The 22344-nt window shown below is 45.0% G+C and overlaps 2 protein-coding genes across 3 annotated transcripts; both read right to left on the minus strand.

Moving 5' to 3' along the window:
• Positions 1-1033: 1033 nt before the first annotated feature.
• Positions 1034-14514, minus strand: LOC124693284. 2 transcript variants are annotated; one of them, XM_047226761.1, is made up of 20 exons: positions 14348-14509; positions 12584-12904; positions 11473-11664; positions 11218-11301; positions 10242-10301; positions 9981-10025; positions 9713-9912; positions 8351-9040; positions 7715-7841; positions 7438-7635; positions 7213-7302; positions 6659-6721; positions 6232-6306; positions 6094-6144; positions 5797-5871; positions 5401-5535; positions 2490-2597; positions 2258-2323; positions 1921-2038; positions 1034-1536 (listed from the first exon to the last, which is right to left on the minus strand). In XM_047226761.1, the coding sequence occupies exons 2-19, from the start codon at positions 12884-12886 to the stop codon at positions 1970-1972; spliced, it is 2631 nt and encodes an 876-aa protein (XP_047082717.1). In that variant the 5' UTR covers positions 12887-12904; positions 14348-14509; the 3' UTR covers positions 1034-1536; positions 1921-1969. The 2 variants fall into 2 exon arrangements, with proteins under 2 accessions (XP_047082717.1, XP_047082716.1); XM_047226760.1 differs by lacking the exons at positions 1034-1536; positions 1921-2038; positions 2258-2323; positions 2490-2597 and adding an exon at positions 4472-4690 and having other exon boundaries at positions 5494-5535; positions 14348-14514.
• Positions 14515-20518: 6004 nt separating this feature from the next.
• LOC124688584 (putrescine hydroxycinnamoyltransferase 1-like) lies at positions 20519-21964 on the minus strand. Its single transcript, XM_047222246.1, has one exon. It carries the CDS (start codon positions 21962-21964, stop codon positions 20633-20635), a length of 1332 nt encoding a protein of 443 aa, XP_047078202.1. The 3' UTR covers positions 20519-20632.
• Between the last annotated feature and the right edge of the window lie 380 nt (positions 21965-22344).

Below are 22344 nucleotides of genomic sequence, written 5' to 3' on the forward strand. Positions count from 1 at the left end.
TTTTCTGCATTCCACGGACAACACGTACCGTCTGATGCCACAAACCGGTGCCCTGTAGTGGCACAGATCCGTAACGCTGGCCGCATGGTGGGAAGCGAGGGGCAGACGCTCCAGCGGTAGTGGCATCAGGGGGCAGCGCCGCAGCGTCTTTCCTGCAGCAGCCCTGCCATGCCTGCCTGGCCGATGGTACGTGTGCGTACCACCACACCGCATGGCGCCACTGCCGAGCAGAGCATCACATGCAGCGGCTATGGGGCGGTCAGAAAGGCTGCAGGCAAAGCAGACGAGACGACCACCGGTTTGAAAGCGCTATACTACTTGTGGCAGGCACATTCACTGCTACCGCCCCACGGCCAAGGACCTTTCACTGCACACGCGACGCCACTTTGCGTTGCGTTGCAGACTCGACTGATTCTTCCCAATACTCCAGTTATCGCCACTGCGGTACTGCCCGGTGGTTCCTGATGATGGAGGCATGGAGCAACGCGAAGCCACTGTTGCCGCTGGAAGAGAAGGCCGAACCTGCCTAGCGAACCACTCTATCATCTACCAGCTTCGGCTTTGCATCAAAACAAGTCCAAATCAGCCTTCTTCCCGGCCTGGCTTTAGGGTCCTGCCCGACCTGCAGGACGGTACACTTAGGTTAAGACAGGGCAGGCGCCGTGTAGCCTGCAGCTACACGACTCGAGGCACACCTTTCTAGACCTTCTCACTTTGACTATAACAGTATAAATTGCGGCTATCCATCCCAGTAAACCAGCAGGCGGTAAAAACATGGCCTACAGCTACAACTAAAATCAGCATTGATGGTCGTCCCAGCAGCAATAGTCCGCACAACCTGCAGCTGCGACCTCATGTGTCAGCAAATTAACTTCGGCTACAAAGGATGCCATTCGAACTTTATCATGACATGTCCTGCAAACACACTGTCAATGTTCTCACTGCATGGGGGCAAGGCGAAGCAGGACAGTCAGAATATCTAACAAGAGTTGTTGAGACTAGTAATACTATCCAGCTTCCTGCTACAGGAGTCTTGAGCAAAACAGTCATGGTTTTTCAAAGTCCCATGTACGAGTATATCACACTTACATCTGTTTGTACACGAAATGCCACGCTGCAAAACTGAGATACAGAGTCCTTTGACATTGCATCACTTCTACTCTAATATAATCTTAAATAACAGTTTTCTTCCTCTTTTTTTTCCTCCCCTTATAGGAACTACAAGCTGCACCGCATGGACCATTGGCATACATGCATTGTATGATGAACAAACCAGAGGGTTTTTTTCTGTGGCAAGTGCTACTGCCTACAAAATCTTTTCATGGAGTAGCACAGCCAAGCAACAACTAATTTACAACAGCAGCCCGAGGGGCAGCTTCCGGTTTAACATTACCTGGATCCCAATAATCTATAACTTCGCCAACAGTATATGGGTTGTTGTCCGACCTTGCAGCTTCTAACCCACTATGAGCTGCCAAAGGAGGCTCATATTTTTCTACGACCATATGTACAGTTGAGCTCAACGTCGAAAAGCAGCTGTAGCACAAATAGATCCATCAGATTTTTTCTTAAGATATACAGTTTTAAAAAGCACTGATACAACATAATTTGACAAAATCATCAATGCAGACAGGCAGTACCCTTTAACCTTTAAAGCTGGTAAAAAGACAGTTGACTGCAGATTCGGAAAAGCGATAAAGCTGTAAGGCAAATGTTACCACCGGGAATTTTCTGTCACCTGATTGAAATATGTTTTTTCGGGTGGATCAAAAGTCACAACCAAAGCTACAAAGCTAATAAAGTTATGGTCTTGTACCTAAGGCCTAAGGCCAAATACCCCAAGTGCATGTAACCATTGTTTTGCGAGCAGGAAAAGAAGTGATACATCATAGTACAAAGAGCAAAGGTAAGTTTTTGCACCTTGGAAAAATCATGTCACTGATGACATAGTCAAGCCGTTAAGAGAGACTCAGTCCTTCTGATAAAAGGAGAGGACTAGGTCGGTATGTACCGAGAACAATTGTGTGTCTACAAACAGCTGCCAACAAAAAAGAATGAACTGTGAGTATATGTCTTCACCAGAACATGCCTATGCATATAATATGTAAGGTGACAAAATGGATTCCTGAACAAGAAGTATAAACTCAGCCAAAACGAGATTGCTTAGACTGAGAGTCAGGATCTCCAACTGTTGTCCAACTATGGCACTCAAACTACATAGAAGATAATCAAAAAAAGGAATGTTGCAATTTAATACCTTCATAAAGGGCCTATCCCGGGTTGGAAAAGAACCGATGAAGCTCTCTCTTAAAATTAATGAAACCTGTGCGAACACAGCAAAAAACCATTCAGCAGCGAGGAAGATCAAAGTTATAGACTCAAGTTAGAAACCAATACTCTACACATAGTTACATTTAGAATCTAAAACGTTTTGCCCAACAAATAAATGGTACACGAGAATATCCAGACCGTGCATTTTGGTAACATACCTTGTCATTGTTGGATTGCACATTGGTAATCGTGTGAGATCTTAGGTTGGAGCACAGAGAATCAAGATAGGATCTAAGCACTGCCAAGAAACCTTTGGCCGCTTCGACCTGTATGGTCAGAAGTTCAGAATCATGTTAAAGCCTTGAAGTAAACTGTAAGTTCACACCTAAAGAAATAAGGGATCCCATTGAACTGTGACTACTATGAAAACAAGACTAGTCCTTAATGAAAAACGGTTGGGATATGTTATTACTTGATGCTAAAACGTGTTTAGTGTTAAGGAGTATTAGTATTGGTCTAGGTCTCTGTGAGTCCGTATTTGACTAGATTTACTATTCTTGTGCCTCAAATCTTTTGTACTATATATATTGTGGCCTTTGGCCCCCTGGTAATACAAGTTGTTGTTTGTCTAACATGGTATCAGAGCCCGGTTAGGGTTTCTCCACGTCACAACTTCCGTGCTGCAGATCTAGATTGATTTTTTTTTCCGGTGTTATCGTTCATCGACTGCTTCGATGCTTTGCGTCTGCCTGCCTGCCTGCGCCTCCTTGTGGTGCTCTCGATGGATCTACCCGTGATATGCCTAATGTGCCTCATGCTCCTTTTCAATGATTGGCCAGCACAACAACCACCGCTGCATGTTATCCTCGACTCCATTGCAGTTTCGTGCTGCTCCTCGCCCTCCAGGTCCGCGCGTGTTGTTGTGCACCGTCGCCGGCCGCCGCAGACGCCTTCGCCCGCTTCCGTCCAGGCCACTGTTGCCCGTCGGCTGCCCATTGTCGTCTTCGTCCGCCCCCCAGATTGCAGCCGACCTCCAGATCGGTTCCCGCTGCCACTGTCCGACGAAGGCATCAAAGTCCCAGCTGCTTGCGTGCGTTTGTTGCTCTGCTGCTGGGCCGTTCTTTTCTGGCCATGCTGGGTTGCTCCTTTTGGCTTGCACGTGCACTAGCTGCGCTGCTACTGCTAGCGTGTGTGCTGCTTTGGCTACTCGCCTGATTATGTTCTTCCGCTGCTGATATAAGAAAAAAAGTGTCCCGTGTTGTCGTTCTACACCGTCTCTCTTCACTCTTCCGTGATATTCGACGGTGTATGTCTCGACTTTATCTTGCTTTAGTTCTTCCGCTGCATCCACCAAGTCCGTTGATCTGTCGTGTCTCTCTTGTCGTGCGAGTCCACCAAACCTTTATACGTCAGCATGCTGCTGCTGCTTGGTCCTCTGTGCAGCCCATCTTCTTCTTGTGGGCGTGTGCCTTTCTCGGATGCGCCATTTGTTGCATTGTCATTGATCTACACACTCCTCTTTTGCCCTTTTACCCTCGGTGTCCACGTATAGGCTGGGCCATATCTCTGAGTAACCGGTCCACGTATAGGCCTCTTGAGCCATACCTCTGAGTCCACGTCTTGACTTGTCTTCCCGTTGGGGAGGGGGAGGGGGGGGGGGGGGGGGGTCTTGTGCTATCATCTTTCTGTGACATGTTGTTCTTCTGGCCGTCTTCCGGCTTGTGTCGATCTCTTCTTCGATCGATTGCGACTTGACTCAACAGGTTTTGAAGACTCTTCGTGACTACGACGACACTCAAGATGCTGGGGGGGGGGGGGGGGGGGGTCTTGTGCTATCATCTTTCTGTGCCATGTTGTTCTTCTGGCCGTCTTCCGGCTTGTGTCGATCTCTTCTTCGATCGATTGCGACTTGACTCAACAGGTTTTGAAGACTCTTCGTGACTACGACGACACTCAAGATGCGGATTTTGGATTATCATGTTTTTTTTGTAATTTTGCCTTTCTTCAAATGCAATGCTATTGCATACGCTTTGCATTTGAGGGGGGTTGTTAAGGAGTATTAGTATTGGTCTAGGTCTCTATGAGTCCGTATTTGTCTAGGTTTACTATTCTTGTGCCTCAAGTCCTTTGGCCCCCTGGTAATATAAGTTGCTGTTTCTCTAACATTTAGTACTTGAAATACCAGACAGAGTAACAATGGTTCTTATTCAATAACCCAAAGAAGTTAGAAAACTATGAAGGCCGAACACAATTATCTGAACAATAGCAAAATGCATTCTCGGACCTTCAATAAACATTCAAAATAAGATAAAGGCAAAGCACAAACCTGGGCATCTGTGCATTCATAGACAGGGCGTTTTCTTGCGAGGTAACTTTCTCCCACAAGTCTTGAATGATATGGGCGCAAATTAGAAAGCAACTCGTCTTGACTTGTCTTCCCGTTGGGGAGGGGGAGGGGGGGGGGGGGGGTCTTGTGCTATCATCTTTCTGTGACATGTTGTTCTTCTGGCCGTCTTCCGGCTTGTGTCGATCTCTTCTTCGATCGATTGCGACTTGACTCAACAGGTTTTGAAGACTCTTCGTGACTACGACGACACTCAAGATGCTGGGGGGGGGGGGGGGGGGGTCTTGTGCTATCATCTTTCTGTGCCATGTTGTTCTTCTGGCCGTCTTCCGGCTTGTGTCGATCTCTTCTTCGATCGATTGCGACTTGACTCAACAGGTTTTGAAGACTCTTCGTGACTACGACGACACTCAAGATGCGGATTTTGGATTATCATGTTTTTTTTTTGTAATTTTGCCTTTCTTCAAATGCAATGCTATTGCATACGCTTTGCATTTGAGGGGGGTTGTTAAGGAGTATTAGTATTGGTCTAGGTCTCTATGAGTCCGTATTTGTCTAGGTTTACTATTCTTGTGCCTCAAGTCCTTTGGCCCCCTGGTAATATAAGTTGCTGTTTCTCTAACATTTAGTACTTGAAATACCAGACAGAGTAACAATGGTTCTTATTCAATAACCCAAAGAAGTTAGAAAACTATGAAGGCCGAACACAATTATCTGAACAATAGCAAAATGCATTCTCGGACCTTCAATAAACATTCAAAATAAGATAAAGGCAAAGCACAAACCTGGGCATCTGTGCATTCATAGACAGGGCGTTTTCTTGCGAGGTAACTTTCTCCCACAAGTCTTGAATGATATGGGCGCAAATTAGAAAGCAACTCTCTCTGTTGCGGAAGTTGCGGGATTGAAGCAGATTTAATCTACATTGGCCATGAATTTGTTCATCAGTAATAGCTTTTTGCATTATTCAAATCATTTATGAACCTATGATACTAAAGCATTTGATGTTTTTTAAAATGATACTGCAAGCATATCTCATGATGCACAAGTCTAAAATCAACAAGATTTGTAAAATGAACTAGAAACCAAACAGAGATAACAACCCTGCTGTGTACATAATTTATCTTGAGAAAATAACAGAGGACCACAGGTAAATAGAAGGTAATACACTTTGCAGGCACCTGATTCTTGTTGGCATCAATAATGACGGCGTTTGCTAGCCTGGATTGCAGATCAGATGTTTTCTGTACACCAACCTAAACATAACATTGTCTGTTAGTTGTGGATCAGAATGTTAAATTAACTCAATTAAAATTGATGGTGACATGCCAAATCACAATCAAATGGTCAAATATATACAGATCACTACCTCCCACCAGCCAGTTTATAGGTTAAAAAAATATCACTACCATTCCTCCACTGTTCTCTCTACTCTAATCAAAACAAAACAAAAAATGCCAATTAGCCCAGGAACTCACAATGTATGGAACAGGCGCATCCAGAAAATCGAGCATGTCATTTGGCAAAACCTGGATTCAATGATGCACAGTTCACAAGAGGTAAGCTTTAATATATTGCCTAGCCATGAGTTCACTAGAAAGGAAGAAAATAAGTACCGGTATGAGTAGACTCTGCCACTGGTATGGTCGTATTAGAGGTATCATGGACAAAACTGAAGCCGAAAGCATTCCCTGGTCATCAGAAAATTGTCAGAGCTTTACAACAACTTTCATCAATGTTGAATTCTTGCTTTTCATCAGCAAACAGCTAAATATACTCTACTGAATATTATTTGCAGCAACACAATGAATACATAAGTTACTTCGAAGTTACGTGTTTGCTGTAGCTAATGCACACGCAATTAACAAAAAGATACTGCGGTAATCTTAATGTTCTTTATTAAATAATAACTCATGTATGATTATTCTATTGTTGTAACAGAAAATGATTAGCTAACTCATAGGTAAAGATTAACTGGTGTGTATAATATAAATACAAAACAGAATTTAGAAGGCCAGAACGATGTGAGGCTTGGATCAATACCAAATTAGAACAGACAATAACAATCTGTTTCTCCAAGAGTGCTGCAGCAAAAAGTGACATGACCTGCCAACAAAATAAATTCAAAGTTCGTAATTACAGGTAAGTGTCGATCACAAGCCATTTAAGGACAGAATAAGTTTTTTACTAAATTATATTTTTTATTAACTTGGTCAAACTTAGATATCGACTTTTGAGTAAATTTATTTTTGGAACAGAGGGAGAAGGAATTAAATTCTTGACAAGGGCGCTTTCATATTCTACAAATTTTTATGCGTGTTTCCAACAACAGTTTCAAGCAACTAGAGGGATAGAAGGATCAATAGATCTTTCCCAAATGAGCTATATCATCTCGGGACATGTTTGGATTGTGGTCAAAAGCTACCCTGACAACATTTTGATCATAGCCAAAATTTTGGTTCTTTTTAGGATGATGGACAATATTTTGGCATGCCAATACTCCTTTACCCACTCTAGTTAACCTGAACAAAAAAATTGGCAACGCAAACTTGGGCTAAAAGCCTAAAACAAAAACGCCGTAAGTCAGTGGTACTTACATGTTCCAACCTGAGGCATCCACATAGGGATGCAACAGCCCATGTGGATAAAGCAGTCGATTCCTCCTCAGCGTAGAGTGCATTGCGCATCTGAAAAAGGAGTAGATATGTCACAAGCATATTAGTATTCTTATATTTCATCATATTATATATAACAGACATCAGTCATCACACCAAGTAGGTCAATGCCAAATGCATATTCTGGCAATGCATCAGATGAATTACCTCAGCCACCTCTAAGCTTGTATCACGCGACCGGAGATCAATAGTCGACCCAGCAAGATGAAGAGCGGTTTCACCTGGCCGGTGAAACTTCAAAGAATGTAAGTGCTCCAATGGATGAAAATTAAGTGATGAACCCCTGGCCGGACACTGCAACTGGTAGTACTGGCAGACGACTTGCAGAGATCCATATTTTTTTGCCTGGAGGAAACATAGGGTCACACAACAAATCCACAAGAGAAGCTGAGCAAAATAATGCATAACTTCATGCATACAGAACCTTAGCCCATTGCAATATACTGTTGTGCCCAACTACGTCTCCATGGCCGATAGAAGATGGCTCCTCCAAATCCATGTCGTGGGTACCATTTCTCGAATTTATGCTTTCAGAAGGAGAATCTTGGGAACTGCAGACAACAGTGGAAACCGCTTACGAATCTAATCAGGGGCTGATGTACACATAAAATGAAGTTTGAAAACAAGTTGAAGTCACAATTCACAGTCACATTGTGTCGACAGTTAATACCAGACATAACAAGAGGATCTGAGGCGAGGGTATTGGAATTGAGAACGTCTTATGAATCTAATAAGGGACTGATGCTCACGTAAAATGAAGTATCAAAACAAGTTTAAGTCATGCTTCGCAGACACAATGTGTCAACAGTAAGTAACAGATATAACAAGAGGATCTGAGTCAAGGGTATCGGAATTGAGTACAGCACAAAGTTGATTGCATGATTCTGTCGGTATCTGGTTATATGGTAAGTGTTATTAGCAACATTGGGGTTAAGACTGGGATGATTGTTAGATCAATGAAAGGGAACAAACTAAGAGAATCTACCTAGCAAAATTAAGGTTTTTCAAGTGCGATGAGGAAAATCCCCAGCTTGCTAGAACCTAAGTATCATAACCATACCTTAGAGGCGATTCAGAACCTTCACTAAGGCGTGACCGTATAAGTGGCAAAATAGTATCATTGACAAAGATATCAAGTTCTCCATCATACACAATTTCATGTGAAAAATCCCAATTTTTCTCAGTGTCGGATTCATTTAGAATAACAGGTATAGAATCCAGTTCGTGGGTCTTGACTCCAGATATATCAGTTGTTGTATCGTCTGAAATATTCCAAATTTTCTCGGCATCGGATTCATTCGGAACAACAGGTATAGAATCCAGTCCATGTGTCTTAACTCCAGATAGATCAGTCGTTAAATCGTCTGAAACACAATTGTCAGGCTCTTCTGCAGTATATGAAGCGCAATTGTCAGGCTCTTCTGCAGTATCACACTGAGTAGCCGTTACTGTTGCAAGATCATTCTGTCCTTTGAGAGGAGAACCACTTTCCTGTTGGCCTTCTTGGGAGATGAAGTCCAGTTGGTTCTCCCTACACCCAGAGCTGCTGTCCGTGTCAGACAGCTGCTTAGAAACATCCATATTTGGTTCGGAGGATATTTCTACTATTGTACCATCAAAATACAGTTTCTGTCCTACAACTTCAGTGCCTTCACGATTATTATCATCCTCACAGATTTCATCAGGTGATAACGAATTTAGCATGCTAACACCATCTGTGAGCCATTCAAGTCGTTCTTCCATAAGAATACTGCATAAGAAATACAGCACACTTATGGTTATGGGAGGCAGATGAAAAGGGTAGACTATTAATATTGAGTGTGATAGCATCAACCACACACACAAACACAGGAATGTTTGACAAAGACCTAAGAGGCTAAGACAAATCAAAACCAATCATGCAGGCTTCTTGATGTAACCTTATAATACTCTTAATACAGTAAAACAGAAACTTCACATGAGTGACTTCCAAAGTAAGACCTTGAAGAACTTTGATTTAAGAATCACATGGAGAAAGTAACTACACAAGAAAACACATATAAATGCAAAGCACATCAACAAATGAAAAAAAAATTATACTGTAACTAGAAGACTAGAAAGTACTATACAAAATCCAAAGCAGATGTACTAGTTGCAGGGACGAAACTATACTATTATAACCAACAGAAAAAAATCAACATGTAAAGATCATCAATGGAACAGAAAGCTCTCGGATTAAGGACTAAAAAAACAGGTGGATTGAATAACTTGCAAACGATTTGTTTTGAATAAAAGCATAATTATTAAAAGATTTACAGAATAAGCACATTTCCATTTCTACCATCCCATGAAATTTGAAAAGTAAGAGACTTCAACTGAAAAGAGAACTTCAGATATTAGTAAGAACAATTAAGATAACAGGAGATGGTGGTGAGCACGCTACCTCTGTAGCACCCCAAAATGCAGTTCAAAGAATGGCAACCTAGACAGGATGCAATAACATCTGGGTGTGGTTACTACATAACGACTGAGGCGTGGAAATACAGGCTTTTCATTCGTGAGCATCGAAACTAGCTTTGAAGGTCTTTGTACAATCTCTTCAACCAATACACAGCATCCATATAACGTAGGGTCATCGGCAACCTGCAATCTCTCGATGCTCAGCGCCCTCATACAGTGAATGTGTATAAAGAAGAAATATGTAAATATACCTGTAACCGGAACACAAAAGATTGATTGCTTTCTTTGAGCTGTTCCTGAAATACGCAACATAAAATGTCTAAGATTCACAACAAAAACCTTGAATAGACTAGGTTAAGCTTGCTTATGAGTAAACATGGACTCTGACAAACTGTAAATCTTGTGCATAGTTCGCAATGTGGTTTCAGGAGTAATTGTGAGACTTGTCGAGTAAATAGGTATAAACTCACTGAAGGAAGAATAAAACACAAACTGAGTTGAGAAACAGTTACCTGTCCTAGGAGGATTTCGTTCAGCTCACTAAATGAAGGAGTCCGTTCAACAGCATTAACCTAATACAAATGCAAATATAGGTAAAATATTTGGTGAGAAGTGTTTATATGATCTTCTCGAAAAGCTTAGCTCACAATGAAGAAACGTAGATGGCATGAACCTAATTTAAGTCATGGAATCAGGATATGGACCATACTCAGCCCACAAAAGTTTGAAGTTACAGATCTGCCGCCGACAGAAACTAAATTATATGTCACTGAGATTTTCAAGACTTTTTGTAGGAGAGCACTGAAGCACGCAAGTAAGATCCGATATAGACAACATTGTAATGGAGCGTACAAAAATTGTGTGGGTCGGTGGGGAATGACCATTACTGAAACTTGAAAGCCTTAGCATATGATAAGCACCAGACTCCCGTTATGCCTTAATGACCAGTTCTAGTTTCACTGCTGTTATTGACTAAATCTCGAGGTACTGGAATACTGCTCATTCTGATTGGTAGTTACTTGCCAGTGCTGACATGTCATTGTATTTCAGAAATAGTACAAATGACTGGTTTTGGGCCTTCAAACAGGCCAATGGATCCCCTGAAGAGATATTGAGGATGATATGTGGTCGGCGTGGAGACAACTAGGCTGGTGACTGAGCATAGGGTGACATGCCAACAAGTTATGTGAACTAACTTTTTTACTTTCTCATTTGTCTTCTTTTCCACTTATCCCCCTTTATTTCCTACACATGGAGTGCTGTCTATTTTTTCCTTGTCTTATAATTGGCAATATGGCTGGTAATTTACAGTATTGTGATCTGACCCAAACCAGCATACCATTATTTCAGCAAAGTACAACAAAGTATTACCTATATAGGAAGCCCCACAAAAATTAGTTAAAAATTAAGTCAAACAAACAATTGTTGCAAACTACTACTACACAGAATTTCTAAGTATCAGTGTTATGTAGTTCAAATGTGACAGACCTGTGCACCTCCAGGAAGGCAGAATGAGACAATATCCTTGTACTTGAGTGGGAGAGATCTTTCGGGAGGGTATGTAAAAAGGACCTAAGGACAAGAAAATAAGTAGCAAAAGGTTTATTCTGGGGAAAAAACCAAGGGGAGAAGAAATGGAAGTTCAGAAGCATGGAGGAAGGCAGCAATATGACCGCCTCTTTTCAAAAAAAAAAGTTATTGCAGGGTTGTTAACATGAACCAACAGATGAGGTGAGTGATAACCTGAGGTTCCAAATTTGATACAGCGTGAACTTGGTGGTGGTTGTTGCCAAATATATTTCTGGATTTCTTTGCATCATCATCGTTTCTCCCTAGAGCGATGTTTTCTAACTCATGGATATCTGCCTGAGGAGGAAGCCCCACAATCACTATGCTCTCAAAAATATGTGATGGTTCTTTGATGCACCGATTGCCCTGTTCCAAAAAAAAAAAAAAAAGGACCATGCTCTCAACATTTGCCACAAGTTACCAGCCCTGCCAGATTCAAAATGCTAGGCCATTTCAACAAAGAGCAGTCGGCCAAATAACTATCTATTGCACTTAGATTCGAAATTTGAGAAGAATCCTGAACAAACAAATCATGTGTGAAGCGTAAATAGATACTTTTACTCTAGTGTAGAAGGTACTAATCATCGGTAATTCTCCTTGATATAAATTTATGAGACCACTTCAGCAGATGACTAACAAGAATATACCAACAACAGAATAGCTCTCACAACTCATAAGTCAACTGGTGTAAACCTCTGACCCAAGCACAACAAATTATACATAATCAATTCTAAGTAATTTAGCAATAACTGACTGCCTGATAGACTCCTGAGAGAAGTGAAGTGCCAAATTAAAACAAAAACAGTGATAAGAGTCCACAGGTCCCAAACAAATAACTTCCTCTGATATTGTACTCTCAGAGGCGACATTACATGATTGTAGATATTGGAAAGAACAATGTTAATCAGTTTATCAAATACATACTGTTAAATAATGAGATGGCGGCCACAACACCAAAACGAATAGTTAGTCTTGACACTACAGCAACATAGATTGCAAAACAAATGTCACTGTGTCTACTCTATTTGAACTGCAAGCATGAGTATTACAGTTGAATGGTAGCTGCAACTGAAGATACTTTTAGTTTGTCACTAAACAACAATACAAAATAAATGTGGTTTTGTTTTCATACCTATTAGTTTAAAAAGCAAGGTACCATATCAATGATTAGTATTAAAGCTCTGGCTAAGAACCTTAGTTAACCAGCAGAGTATACCCCGCATTTCCACACCAAGTAGAGCACAATAGATAGACATGAATTCAACATAGGTAGAGGGGGACATACCAATGACTTGAGCTGGAACCTCGACCACTGCCGCTTGTGCGTAGTGAGAATTTCTGGATTGTACGTTCCAGACACTTCAGGTGAATTTGAAAAACCTTTCATGATTTTCGAAAATTGCTGCTGCAGCTTCCGCATCGGGCTGCCGCTCTCTTCTCCAGAGGAATAGACCACAGATGGCCGTGTCGACTGCACGGTGGCAGCTGAAGCAGCAGAAATAAATGCTTTTGCAACCTCTTCAGTTGTTTGCATCAGGTGCGCCGCGTTGAATTTGAGCCCTTCGGACTCGTCGTTATGGTTCACCATCCTTAATGCCTTTCACTCCTGCAAGCATAATCGTTTCATTAGTTTCATTGAGAGCACGCATCCATCCACACAGCATCAGGAAGTAAGCATTATATCACGGAAGCAGTTATAATCACATTGGGTTTAGCTTCTTTTAGATAACTTGATGTTTTGCTGTCTACGTTTCTCTTTATATATTTCTCACGCTCACGAATGATATGAAAGGTATCCCACGGGAAAAAGGAAGTATGAGATGAAATGCGAGAGGAGAGCAATTGCATAAGATAACCTGTCTGCATTCATCCCAATACATGTAGTGAACTAACTACTTTCCACATCATCCTGAAAATAAGCACAAGCATATCAACGGCAGACAGAGCCCTCAGCCATGTCTAGCAAAATTTGACTGGACTGAACCTATCACCCACAGAAACTAGGGGTTTTCAATCCTAAAAGAACTTATAATCGCATTGGGTCCAGCTGCTTTTAGATAACTGGATCTTTGGCAATCTATACTTCTCCTCACTTTTATTGTGACGCTCACAAATGATATGAAAGGTATCACCAGAAAACTAAATATGAGATGAAAGGTGGGAGGACAACAGTTGGATAAGATAACTTGTCTGCATTTCATCCCAATACTCAGAAAAGTAATAAACTAACTCATCTCCACATCATCCGTAAAATAAGCAGAAGCACATCAGCCGCAGACCGAGCCGTCAGCTGTGGCTAGCAAAAGGTGAGGAGCATCCCAGGATGATCATGACCCAGCTGTAGCACGTACCCAACAAGTAATCCATGTTCCTCAGGTCTGAATCATGTCAATTTAGCTGGACTGAACCTATATGTGTTTTTCAATCCATATAAGAGGAGCACACGTAAACTGGTGACACCTACCAGGTACAGGGAAACAAATCAGCTTGCATCTCACTCTAACATTCAGCCAGAAAGCAGCTATCTACTAACTAAACTGTCTGTACTTTTTCGCATAACGGAAAAGCGCACCACTGGGCTAACAAGGCACTTTTCCGGCGGCATCAACCAAGTCACTAACAGTCTAAGAGCATACGGCGGAATCTGAAAAGCAGCATCTGGAATCAGAGAATCCCGCATAATCCAATAGTACCAGAATTATTGACCTCTCTGTTTCCTTGAGACTGCCATCGATTTGTCTACCTAGGAATCGCACAAGTCCACCCACCCGATCTCCGGGTTTGACCTCGGGGTAGCCCAGATACTCGACCGCAATTGGGGCGTGTTTGACCCCCGGCCGCTCCGAAGTCCAGACCCCTCCCGCCGCGGCAAGCGAGAGGCAATCGGCGGCGCGTAGAGGCTATCGGGGATTGGGCGGCGGGCCGAGACGGCAGAGAGATGGTTCCGGAAACTGACAGCAGAGACTCCGCCTAAGGATCGGCGAAAACGGCCGGAAAAGAAAAGATCCGCCGAGGAAAAAAGGGCTAGGGGAGATTGGGAAATCCGCACCTGCTCCGGGCGCCGCCGCGGCGGGGGTTCTGCTGCCTCCTCGCTGATCCCCTTGCTGCTGGTGGTGCTGGGTGTGCGCCGCCGCCGCCTGAATGGACCAGCCGGTCTTCCCTGTCCTGGCCTGGCCTGGGCTGCCTACTTCCTTTTCCGCGTGCGGGTTAATGGATCCGTTGTTATGGCATGGGAGAGAGACTTTTAAGTGGCCTCCTGATTTCGTTTGTTTTGGTTTGGTTTGGGTTTGGGCAGATTTCGAAAGCGAGCTTGTCGACTTGTCGTGCCCGACTGGGACTCTCGCTGCTGGCACGAACGAACTGGGCCCACCACCTCTCGCTGCCTGTGGGCCCGGGCCGCGTCGGGTTGACCCCATGATGGCCGTGTGGCATGCGTGTGCGTCGCTCGCCGCCACGTCATCGTTTTGGGATGCGTGGACACCTCTGGGCGGAGCCAGCGCTGTGGAAGCTGCTACTGTGCCCAAGATGGGCTCTTTCTTCTTCTTCTTTTCGCCAGCAAACTGAATATAATACGTACGGTGATTGGTTTCCAGCTCTTTTTGGGCAGATAATTGTATTGCTGGCTAGGAGGTGTCCGACGAGCAGTCGACTTGCCTCTTGCTTCTACTAGTAGTAGTATATCTCCTGTCGACAGAGAATTCTTCTAATCCGATTAATAGATAATGCTGATGATGCGATGAGCGTCGTTTTCTGTCCCGTTCCTAGCTGTCCCTATGCGTGCTTCGGGTGTCGGATAGCTACGTCCATCGCGGATATGCTTCAGCAGGCACCTCTCCCCTTCTTGCTATCCTCGCGCGACTCTTGGGTGTCCGCAGACTTCTCTGTCAGTATTTCTTTCTCTATCCGAGAAGCTTTCTCCGGTCCGAGCTTGCCGTGACGACATTCGTAGGAAGTGGTATGCGATGAGTCGTTGAGCTTTGATGATTCACGCCCAGGCCTGGACCGGGCGAAGAAGATACGTACGGTCGCTCCGACGACCCGTTCCGGAGAATTCAGGCCGACGATCGAAGAGTTACTCTCACAGCGAGCACTAACAGCTTTGACTAATGCGTTTCGCGTCGTCGGCGTTAATGCATTATTGATTTCTCCGGCGGATCCATCGATCGATGGATCTGGGGCTCCGCCTTGAATCGGATGCGTGAATCTTACGGCTGCCGGCCGGCTCTTTGCATGACATGGAAGCTAGCAACACGTACGGACCGGTACGAAAGCTGCGGTTAAAAGCTCTTTGCATGTGCAGCTTCTGTTTTGCACCCAACAAATGACCGCATGAGGCATGCGCGCGCCGTGCCTGTCCACGAGACGAAGAGAGAAGGCGGGCGGCGTGGACGACGGCGACCGGCGAGTGCCGACTGACGAGTATGACGCGGCTCTCCCTTTCTCCGTCAACATCCGGATCTTTTATTTTTACCTGGGCCATCCCGGCATGGCGAGAAAACCGCCTGGGCCCGGCTGTGGTTCGAATGGCCCACTGCGGCCTAACTAACCAATTTGGCCCATGCACGGCACCACTCTTGCCTTCATTCTAAAAGAAATTACTCTTACCCTCAAAAAAAAAAAGAGTCTTCAAGCTTTGCGGCCGCCATGAATCATGATACAGTGCAACAGGCTCTACCGCTCCCCACCACGTGCACACCTGAAAAGATAACTGAATAGAGCAAATACTCACGTTGCCCATTGATGTGCACGTCAGGCAAAGCTATAGCTAAGTTGTGTGCCTACTAGTTGATGCAGGAAGCTCGTAACAGCACGACGTGTCCAGTTCTAAGAGCTGCAGCACTTTGTAATCCTTGCTGTACAATGATTTATGTAGTACAATGCTTCTGAGCTGAATAAAACTATTAGGGTAATCTACACCCTTCCCCGTTTAAAAAATAGTCATTTGGCCGTTTATTTTAGTAGCAAATCCAACGGCCCAGATGGTTATTTCTACGCACAATTTTGTGTAGTATAACTAGTAGTTTAGATTGAATTTTATCAATTTTACTTGTCTTTAATATGTGCAGGCACTAGTAGAAAAACGGGCTTCCAGAGGGCCATTTGCACCGGTTACGCAACTGATATAAAACATCCGATGCAAAAGGCCCCCACCCTTTCCTACCGGTTCCTTACGAACCGGTGTTAATGGGCCTCCACGTGGGCGCCCAGGAGAGCGCACGGCGAGGGAGCTTTGGTAACCGGTACCAAAGGTTGGCTACCGCGGCAGGATATACGCGGCAGAGAATTCAGGGTTTAGGGGTTTTTGCAGGGGTTTAGGGGTATCGGAGGGTTTCATATCGCGTCGATGCACCGGAAACGCGTTTGGGTTTACGTAGTACATGAAGATCAAGGTGATGCATATCAAGTTGGTGCATATAGTATAACACACATGTAATTGCATAAGTAGTACTCTCCGATGCATATCAAGTCGATGCACCAGAATTAAGTAGTACATGCAAGAAGATCGATCTATTACACATATGTACCATAGTGGTACACTACGAGTCAAACTATATATACACACAAAGCAATCGAGGAGCTGGAGAAGATCTTTATGCATAGTGGTACTCTCCGGATGGTGGTATGACTTCCCGAAGGAAAAATCCCGCTAATTCCTCGCCGATTGCTTTGAAGCGCTCCTCGATTGAGATCTTCTCCCGCTTTCTTCTCAACTGTAAAAGAATAAGATACAAATGAATACATGAGCTATGTGTGTGTGTGTATATATGTATATATCAAATCACAAATCAAACAATTATTACTGAAAATCAGCACAACTTATGGTAAGAAAATAAATTTGTGAATATTGTTTTCGTACCTCTTTATTTTTTTCATTATTCGCTCTCTCGCTGACAATTCTGTGGATGTACTCGCAAACGTGGTATCCACATAGATCACTCCCCTTTGGTTGTTTCGCGCATTTCTGTACAAAAATATAATTCAGTCAAACAATAATGAAGTATGATAAAGGTGTGTGGACCTAGGTAGTACTACTTACTTTGTTCGCACGCCATGTCAGCTTCGGTGGCCATTGAAAGGACTGATCTTTCTTGATGAAAGTTTCCCATACGCTACCCGATAAAAGAAAATGCACAAAAGAGTTATCAATCAGTTGATATCAGGAAATTAACAAAAAAAACCGATAAGAATTTGAATTATCTTTTGAGCATAAGAAAACAAGACTTGTATAGTATAGGCTCTTTGATTAGTGAGTCAAAGAATTCAACTTCTCCTTCGTACATTTTAATGACGATAAGAATAAAGTGAAACCTGCGCACGTTTAAATATGTAGTGTCATATATATAAGTCATCAGTTAATATTTTAACATATGGTGAGCAAAATAGAATGTGTTATAAGAGAGTAACACTCACTGGAAGTTGTAAGGCCAAAGTATTGTCTTTTTGTCACGTTGTCGATTCAAAAACCTTAGCAAAGTCTCTGGTGTATCCCTGTTATAGAGGGGTTCTTCTATGGTCCTGACATGCATTGTGTCCGGGTCAATGAACCCAATGTCCGTGATTTCATCCCTTTTGCATTCGAGCATCTTCGATCCGCATAACATAGCGCACAAAAGATTATAATTTGCAGATAATGAAGGAGCTGAGCTAAAGACTTCTCAAATTATATAAATAAATCACTTACAGACAATAGCAACTGATGATAGATTTGTCGAGGGCCCGAAGATTGTATAACTGGAAAAGCTCGCAGAACTCAACGCTCACAGAGTATTCTTGGAAGTAGTGTTCTTCCTTAACTCGCACCATGATAGTCTCGATCCCTCCCTTTGTGGCAACACCGTACCACGTATGCAAGTTAATCATACTTGTTGATAGCTTCCTGAGATTCTCGACCAAATCTTTCCCTTGAACATATTTATATACTACCTTAGCCATGGCGTAATCGGTTGAGATTTGTTGAGAACTTTGAACGGTCTTCTCGTCAAACACCTTGAGAGGGGGGACCGATTTAACGGGATGTTGTCCGAGCTGGTAGACTTGGTGTATCCCTTTTATCTCCAACAAATAGAAACATATAGGGGGACAGTAGCCCCCCTTGTCTAATACCATCTCCTTGTCTTTTTTTTTTTTGAAATACCTCTCCTTGTCTAATACTCCTCGAAGGTTTGAAACCTTTAGTTAGAGCACCATTAATTTTGATCCTGAAGTGTACTGAAGAAATACAGCTCATGATCCAACCTACAAACGTAGGATGGAAACCAAACTTGCAAAGAATTTTTTCCAGATAATTCCAGTCCACACTATCATAAGTTGAATACACCCAGTATAATATCGTAAGACACAAACCAGCTTCTTATATCATATAGATAGATGACATACAAAGATCTATCACATGGTTGTATCGCCGCGAAAATAAACACACATAACTTTTGTCTGTATACCATGGCGCCGCGGGGAGGTTGGATCTGCCGTCGGCGCGGTTGATGGGGTCGCCAGCGTCGGAATGTGGGTGCTGGATGCGGCGGTGCGGAAGGCAAAGCAGGGTGAAGGTTTCAGCCCGCATCAGCCGCTTCGAGCGCGATAAATACATGCCGACACGGGCGGGAAACAGCCCGACAAAAAAAAATTACGGACCAGACTGCGTATGCGGGGTCTGGTATGGTCCAATTTTGCCCCAAAACCTTAAACCCGCATGCAAACACATTGCGAGATGCGATTTACATGTTACTAGTCTAAGTTACTCCGACTACGACAAACTAATAGCGTCTGACTACGACAAACTACCAAAAAAAAGTAAGTACTTGAATCCCAAGGCATTCGAATGACCGGGATAGTGCGGTACCTACTGGTACGGGTGCTGATATATTAACGAATAGATTGGACGGATCTAGGTCTTCCGCGTCTCCCAGGCGGCGGCGGCGGAATTTTTTTTCTGCTCCAATCTCCGGCATCTGTGATGGCCCCCTCTCCTTCCGCTTGCCGCTCCGGCGGTAGGAGGGAGGGGGGCCCCGTTTTTTGCATGGTACTTAGGGCTAGGAGTTCTCTGGCATGGCGCGCCGTTGGGATGGTGGGAGCGGCGCCCGGACAAATAAATCTGCCTCAACTCTTCTCCCACACCGGCGCTGTTCTTCATGGCGGCGTCTCGGAGTTGGTGGCACAGTGTGCTTGCCGATCTTTCAGATCGGTGGCTTTAGAGTTCATGGATGGTGTCGGTGAGGCGGCGGCGACGACTCCATCAGATGGTTTTTTTCCTCCTGTCATGTCCCTGTTGCTGCGGCGTTGTCTCCGGTGCCAAGGTAGAGCAGAGAGGATTCGTCCAGGAGTACGTGCAGACGGTGGTCTGCACTGGTGACAGCTGGAAGATGGTGCACCTTGTGGTGGGTTCGTGGTTGAAGGCCGATGGTTACGGTTCCCTACTCCGACATCGTCGTGCGTGGGTGCCGATGCTTGAGTTCGATGGCGTGTCCAGGGACATGCTGCCCTGGTCTGATTCTTTCAACGGCAATGGTTTGTCCTATGGCAAACTACATTGGAGGTCCGAAAAGCTGATGATCAGCGATGGAGCCGCATCGAGCTCAGGTGAAGAGGTGATCTGTCCATTTTTTTCCTTGGTGGCTGCTATGGTGGTGCCGAAGAAGATGGATAGGCATTGGTTTGTCACATAGGTTTATCCTATCTTTTCAGATCTGTAAGATCGGTGTATACGTACTTTGTATCTCGTCTTTTATTTATCAATGAGAATCGTATTACCATGCAAAAAAAAGTGCTGATATATTATTCGTGGTGAGTGTGGATCCGGGGAGGTCGTCGTTCGTGCCGGAGATCCGGCGGCGGCGCGCCAAACCGAGCTCTCCTGCGTTGAGTCCATAGGCAGCGTCCCTCTTTCCGTGCAAAACAAGGAAGAAAAGGATGTGGTGCGTTCAGGACCGGGAGGTTGCAAGTCGTGCGATCCCCCGGATGAAACCAATCATTTTCCTTCAAAGATTTGTACTCCGTGTATATTATTCAAGTTTGGAATTTCCGTACAGGTTTCACACACAAGAAAAACTTTAAAGATGCATACAAGTTCAGCAGATCCAGTAATGAAAGGTAGCCCGAAGATTATGCACACGAAAGTACATAGTACTTTCCAGTGTACACCGTATGCTTGTACTCCAGCCGCACGGAGTACCATCTTGAACGCAGTCGGCTTTGTAATTTATTCAGATCAACAGTTCTCGACGTCGCGAAAGGGACAATTTTGGATTCTGAACCTCTATGTGAAAGGAAACAAACTCGCGACAGAAAGAAATCGAAGTTCCACTATTGAAACAGCATGAAGGTTGTTCCCCTTATCCTATAAATTTTTGTATAGCAGGCGCTGGAAGTCCTCGAGAGCTTCTGCCTCGATGGACAAGAGGACGCGAACGCCGCCGTCTCCCTGCCCGCCGTCGATGAGGTAAATGAGACCGGCGCGCTGCTGCACGGCGCGCATCATCGTCAACGGCTTCCCCCACCCGAAATCCACGTCGTACACCGGCATGCCTAGCCAGCTCACGATCCTCACCTCGGTCTCCGGCATGCTGCTCGCAGGTGGAGCCTCATTCATCTCCAGGTAGTCGATCGTGGAACGCACCAGCTCGTCCTCCAGCCCGCGGACGGCTTCCTTGACCCGTTCAGCGACGGAGGCCAGCGCGAGCTGATCCTCCGACGCGATGTCCCGCACCTTGCCGGCGGCTCCCACCATGATGATCCCGTTGCCGAAGTACCTCGCTGGGAGCGGCGGCCTCAGGCTGCGCCGGAAGTTGGCCGGGAAGGTGAGGCGTGTCGTGGCTTCGGGAGCCAGCCGGCGGGCGACGCACATGCACCGCCACACATGGGCGCTCACGGCGCAGAACGTGCTCGCGCCGCTGCTGGCATGCTTGAGAGCGGCGATCTGGTCCTTTGAGATGACGAGAATCTCGTTGACGACGGGCCCCGGCGGTGGGCTCGGCTCGGATATGTTTGGGTTATCTTTAAGCGGCCAGAACATGGCAGCGGCGTCGGGGTGCACGACGCGTGGCGGGGAGCGCGCACGTAGGAGGGTGCGGTCGTGGCACGGGAGCTCCAGCACTTCTGCGACGTCCTTATCGCGGCTCCCGGCCCTGGAGAAGGCCGACCACGTCTCGAAGAAGTGGACCGCGCTCACGGCGTCGATGGCGACATGGTGCAGCGCCGTGCCTAAGGCCACCCCGCCGCACTTGAAGAAGGTCAGCTGGACGGCGAGCATGACGCCCGGTGAGTCGTCGACGATGCGTGGAACGAAGAGCCTCTTTAGTTCCAGCGACGGCTGGCAGTCGCTGAAGTCGTCAACGTTGAGGTCCGAGCGAGCAACCACGAAATGCGCGCCCTGGCCGGCGCAGTCGATCTCGGCCCGACCGTCGCCATCCACCCCGAGACGGCCGGCGAGGGGGTAGAAGTTCACCAGGGCCTTGGCCATCGCCGCCTTCAGCCTGGCCACGTCAAAGAAGATATCGTCGACGACGCCGGAGCTAGACGCGTAGCGGTAGAAGTAGACGTTTGGGGTATGGCCTCTGTTGACCATCATGAGATCGAGCGGGGATAGCCAAAGTCGATGCCTAGGCATCTCCTCGCTGGGCGTCACAATGCACGACTCCAGCACCTTCACCTTCTCGTCCACACAGGCCATTCTGCTCAGAGTGGAAAAATAGAAACAACTAAGAGCTACACTACTCCTGCTATCGCGGTCCTTCCCTTTTATATAACGCAGAGCATTGATTGCACGGGCATCACGCTAGTCCAAGAACCGATGATATTGTTGCGTACACGTATCCCCACAGCAAATGTTGGAGTACTCTATTCACTCGGTCAATGTTCCAAAAATATATTTAAATGGATTAAAATATTTGAAATGCCAATCCAATTATTTTCAACCTTCTTAACCAATAAGCAACTGCCACAACAACAACCAACAATATTCCGTCCACATGTCCCCACATCTTCAATTTTTGGCTTTTCCAATATATGTGAAATGAAAAACCTAACAATAGTTGGATAAAACCAAGTGCT

Source organism: Lolium rigidum, chromosome 2 (assembly GCF_022539505.1).
Source record: "Lolium rigidum isolate FL_2022 chromosome 2, APGP_CSIRO_Lrig_0.1, whole genome shotgun sequence".
In the NCBI taxonomy this organism is placed as follows: Eukaryota; Viridiplantae; Streptophyta; class Magnoliopsida; order Poales; family Poaceae; genus Lolium; species Lolium rigidum.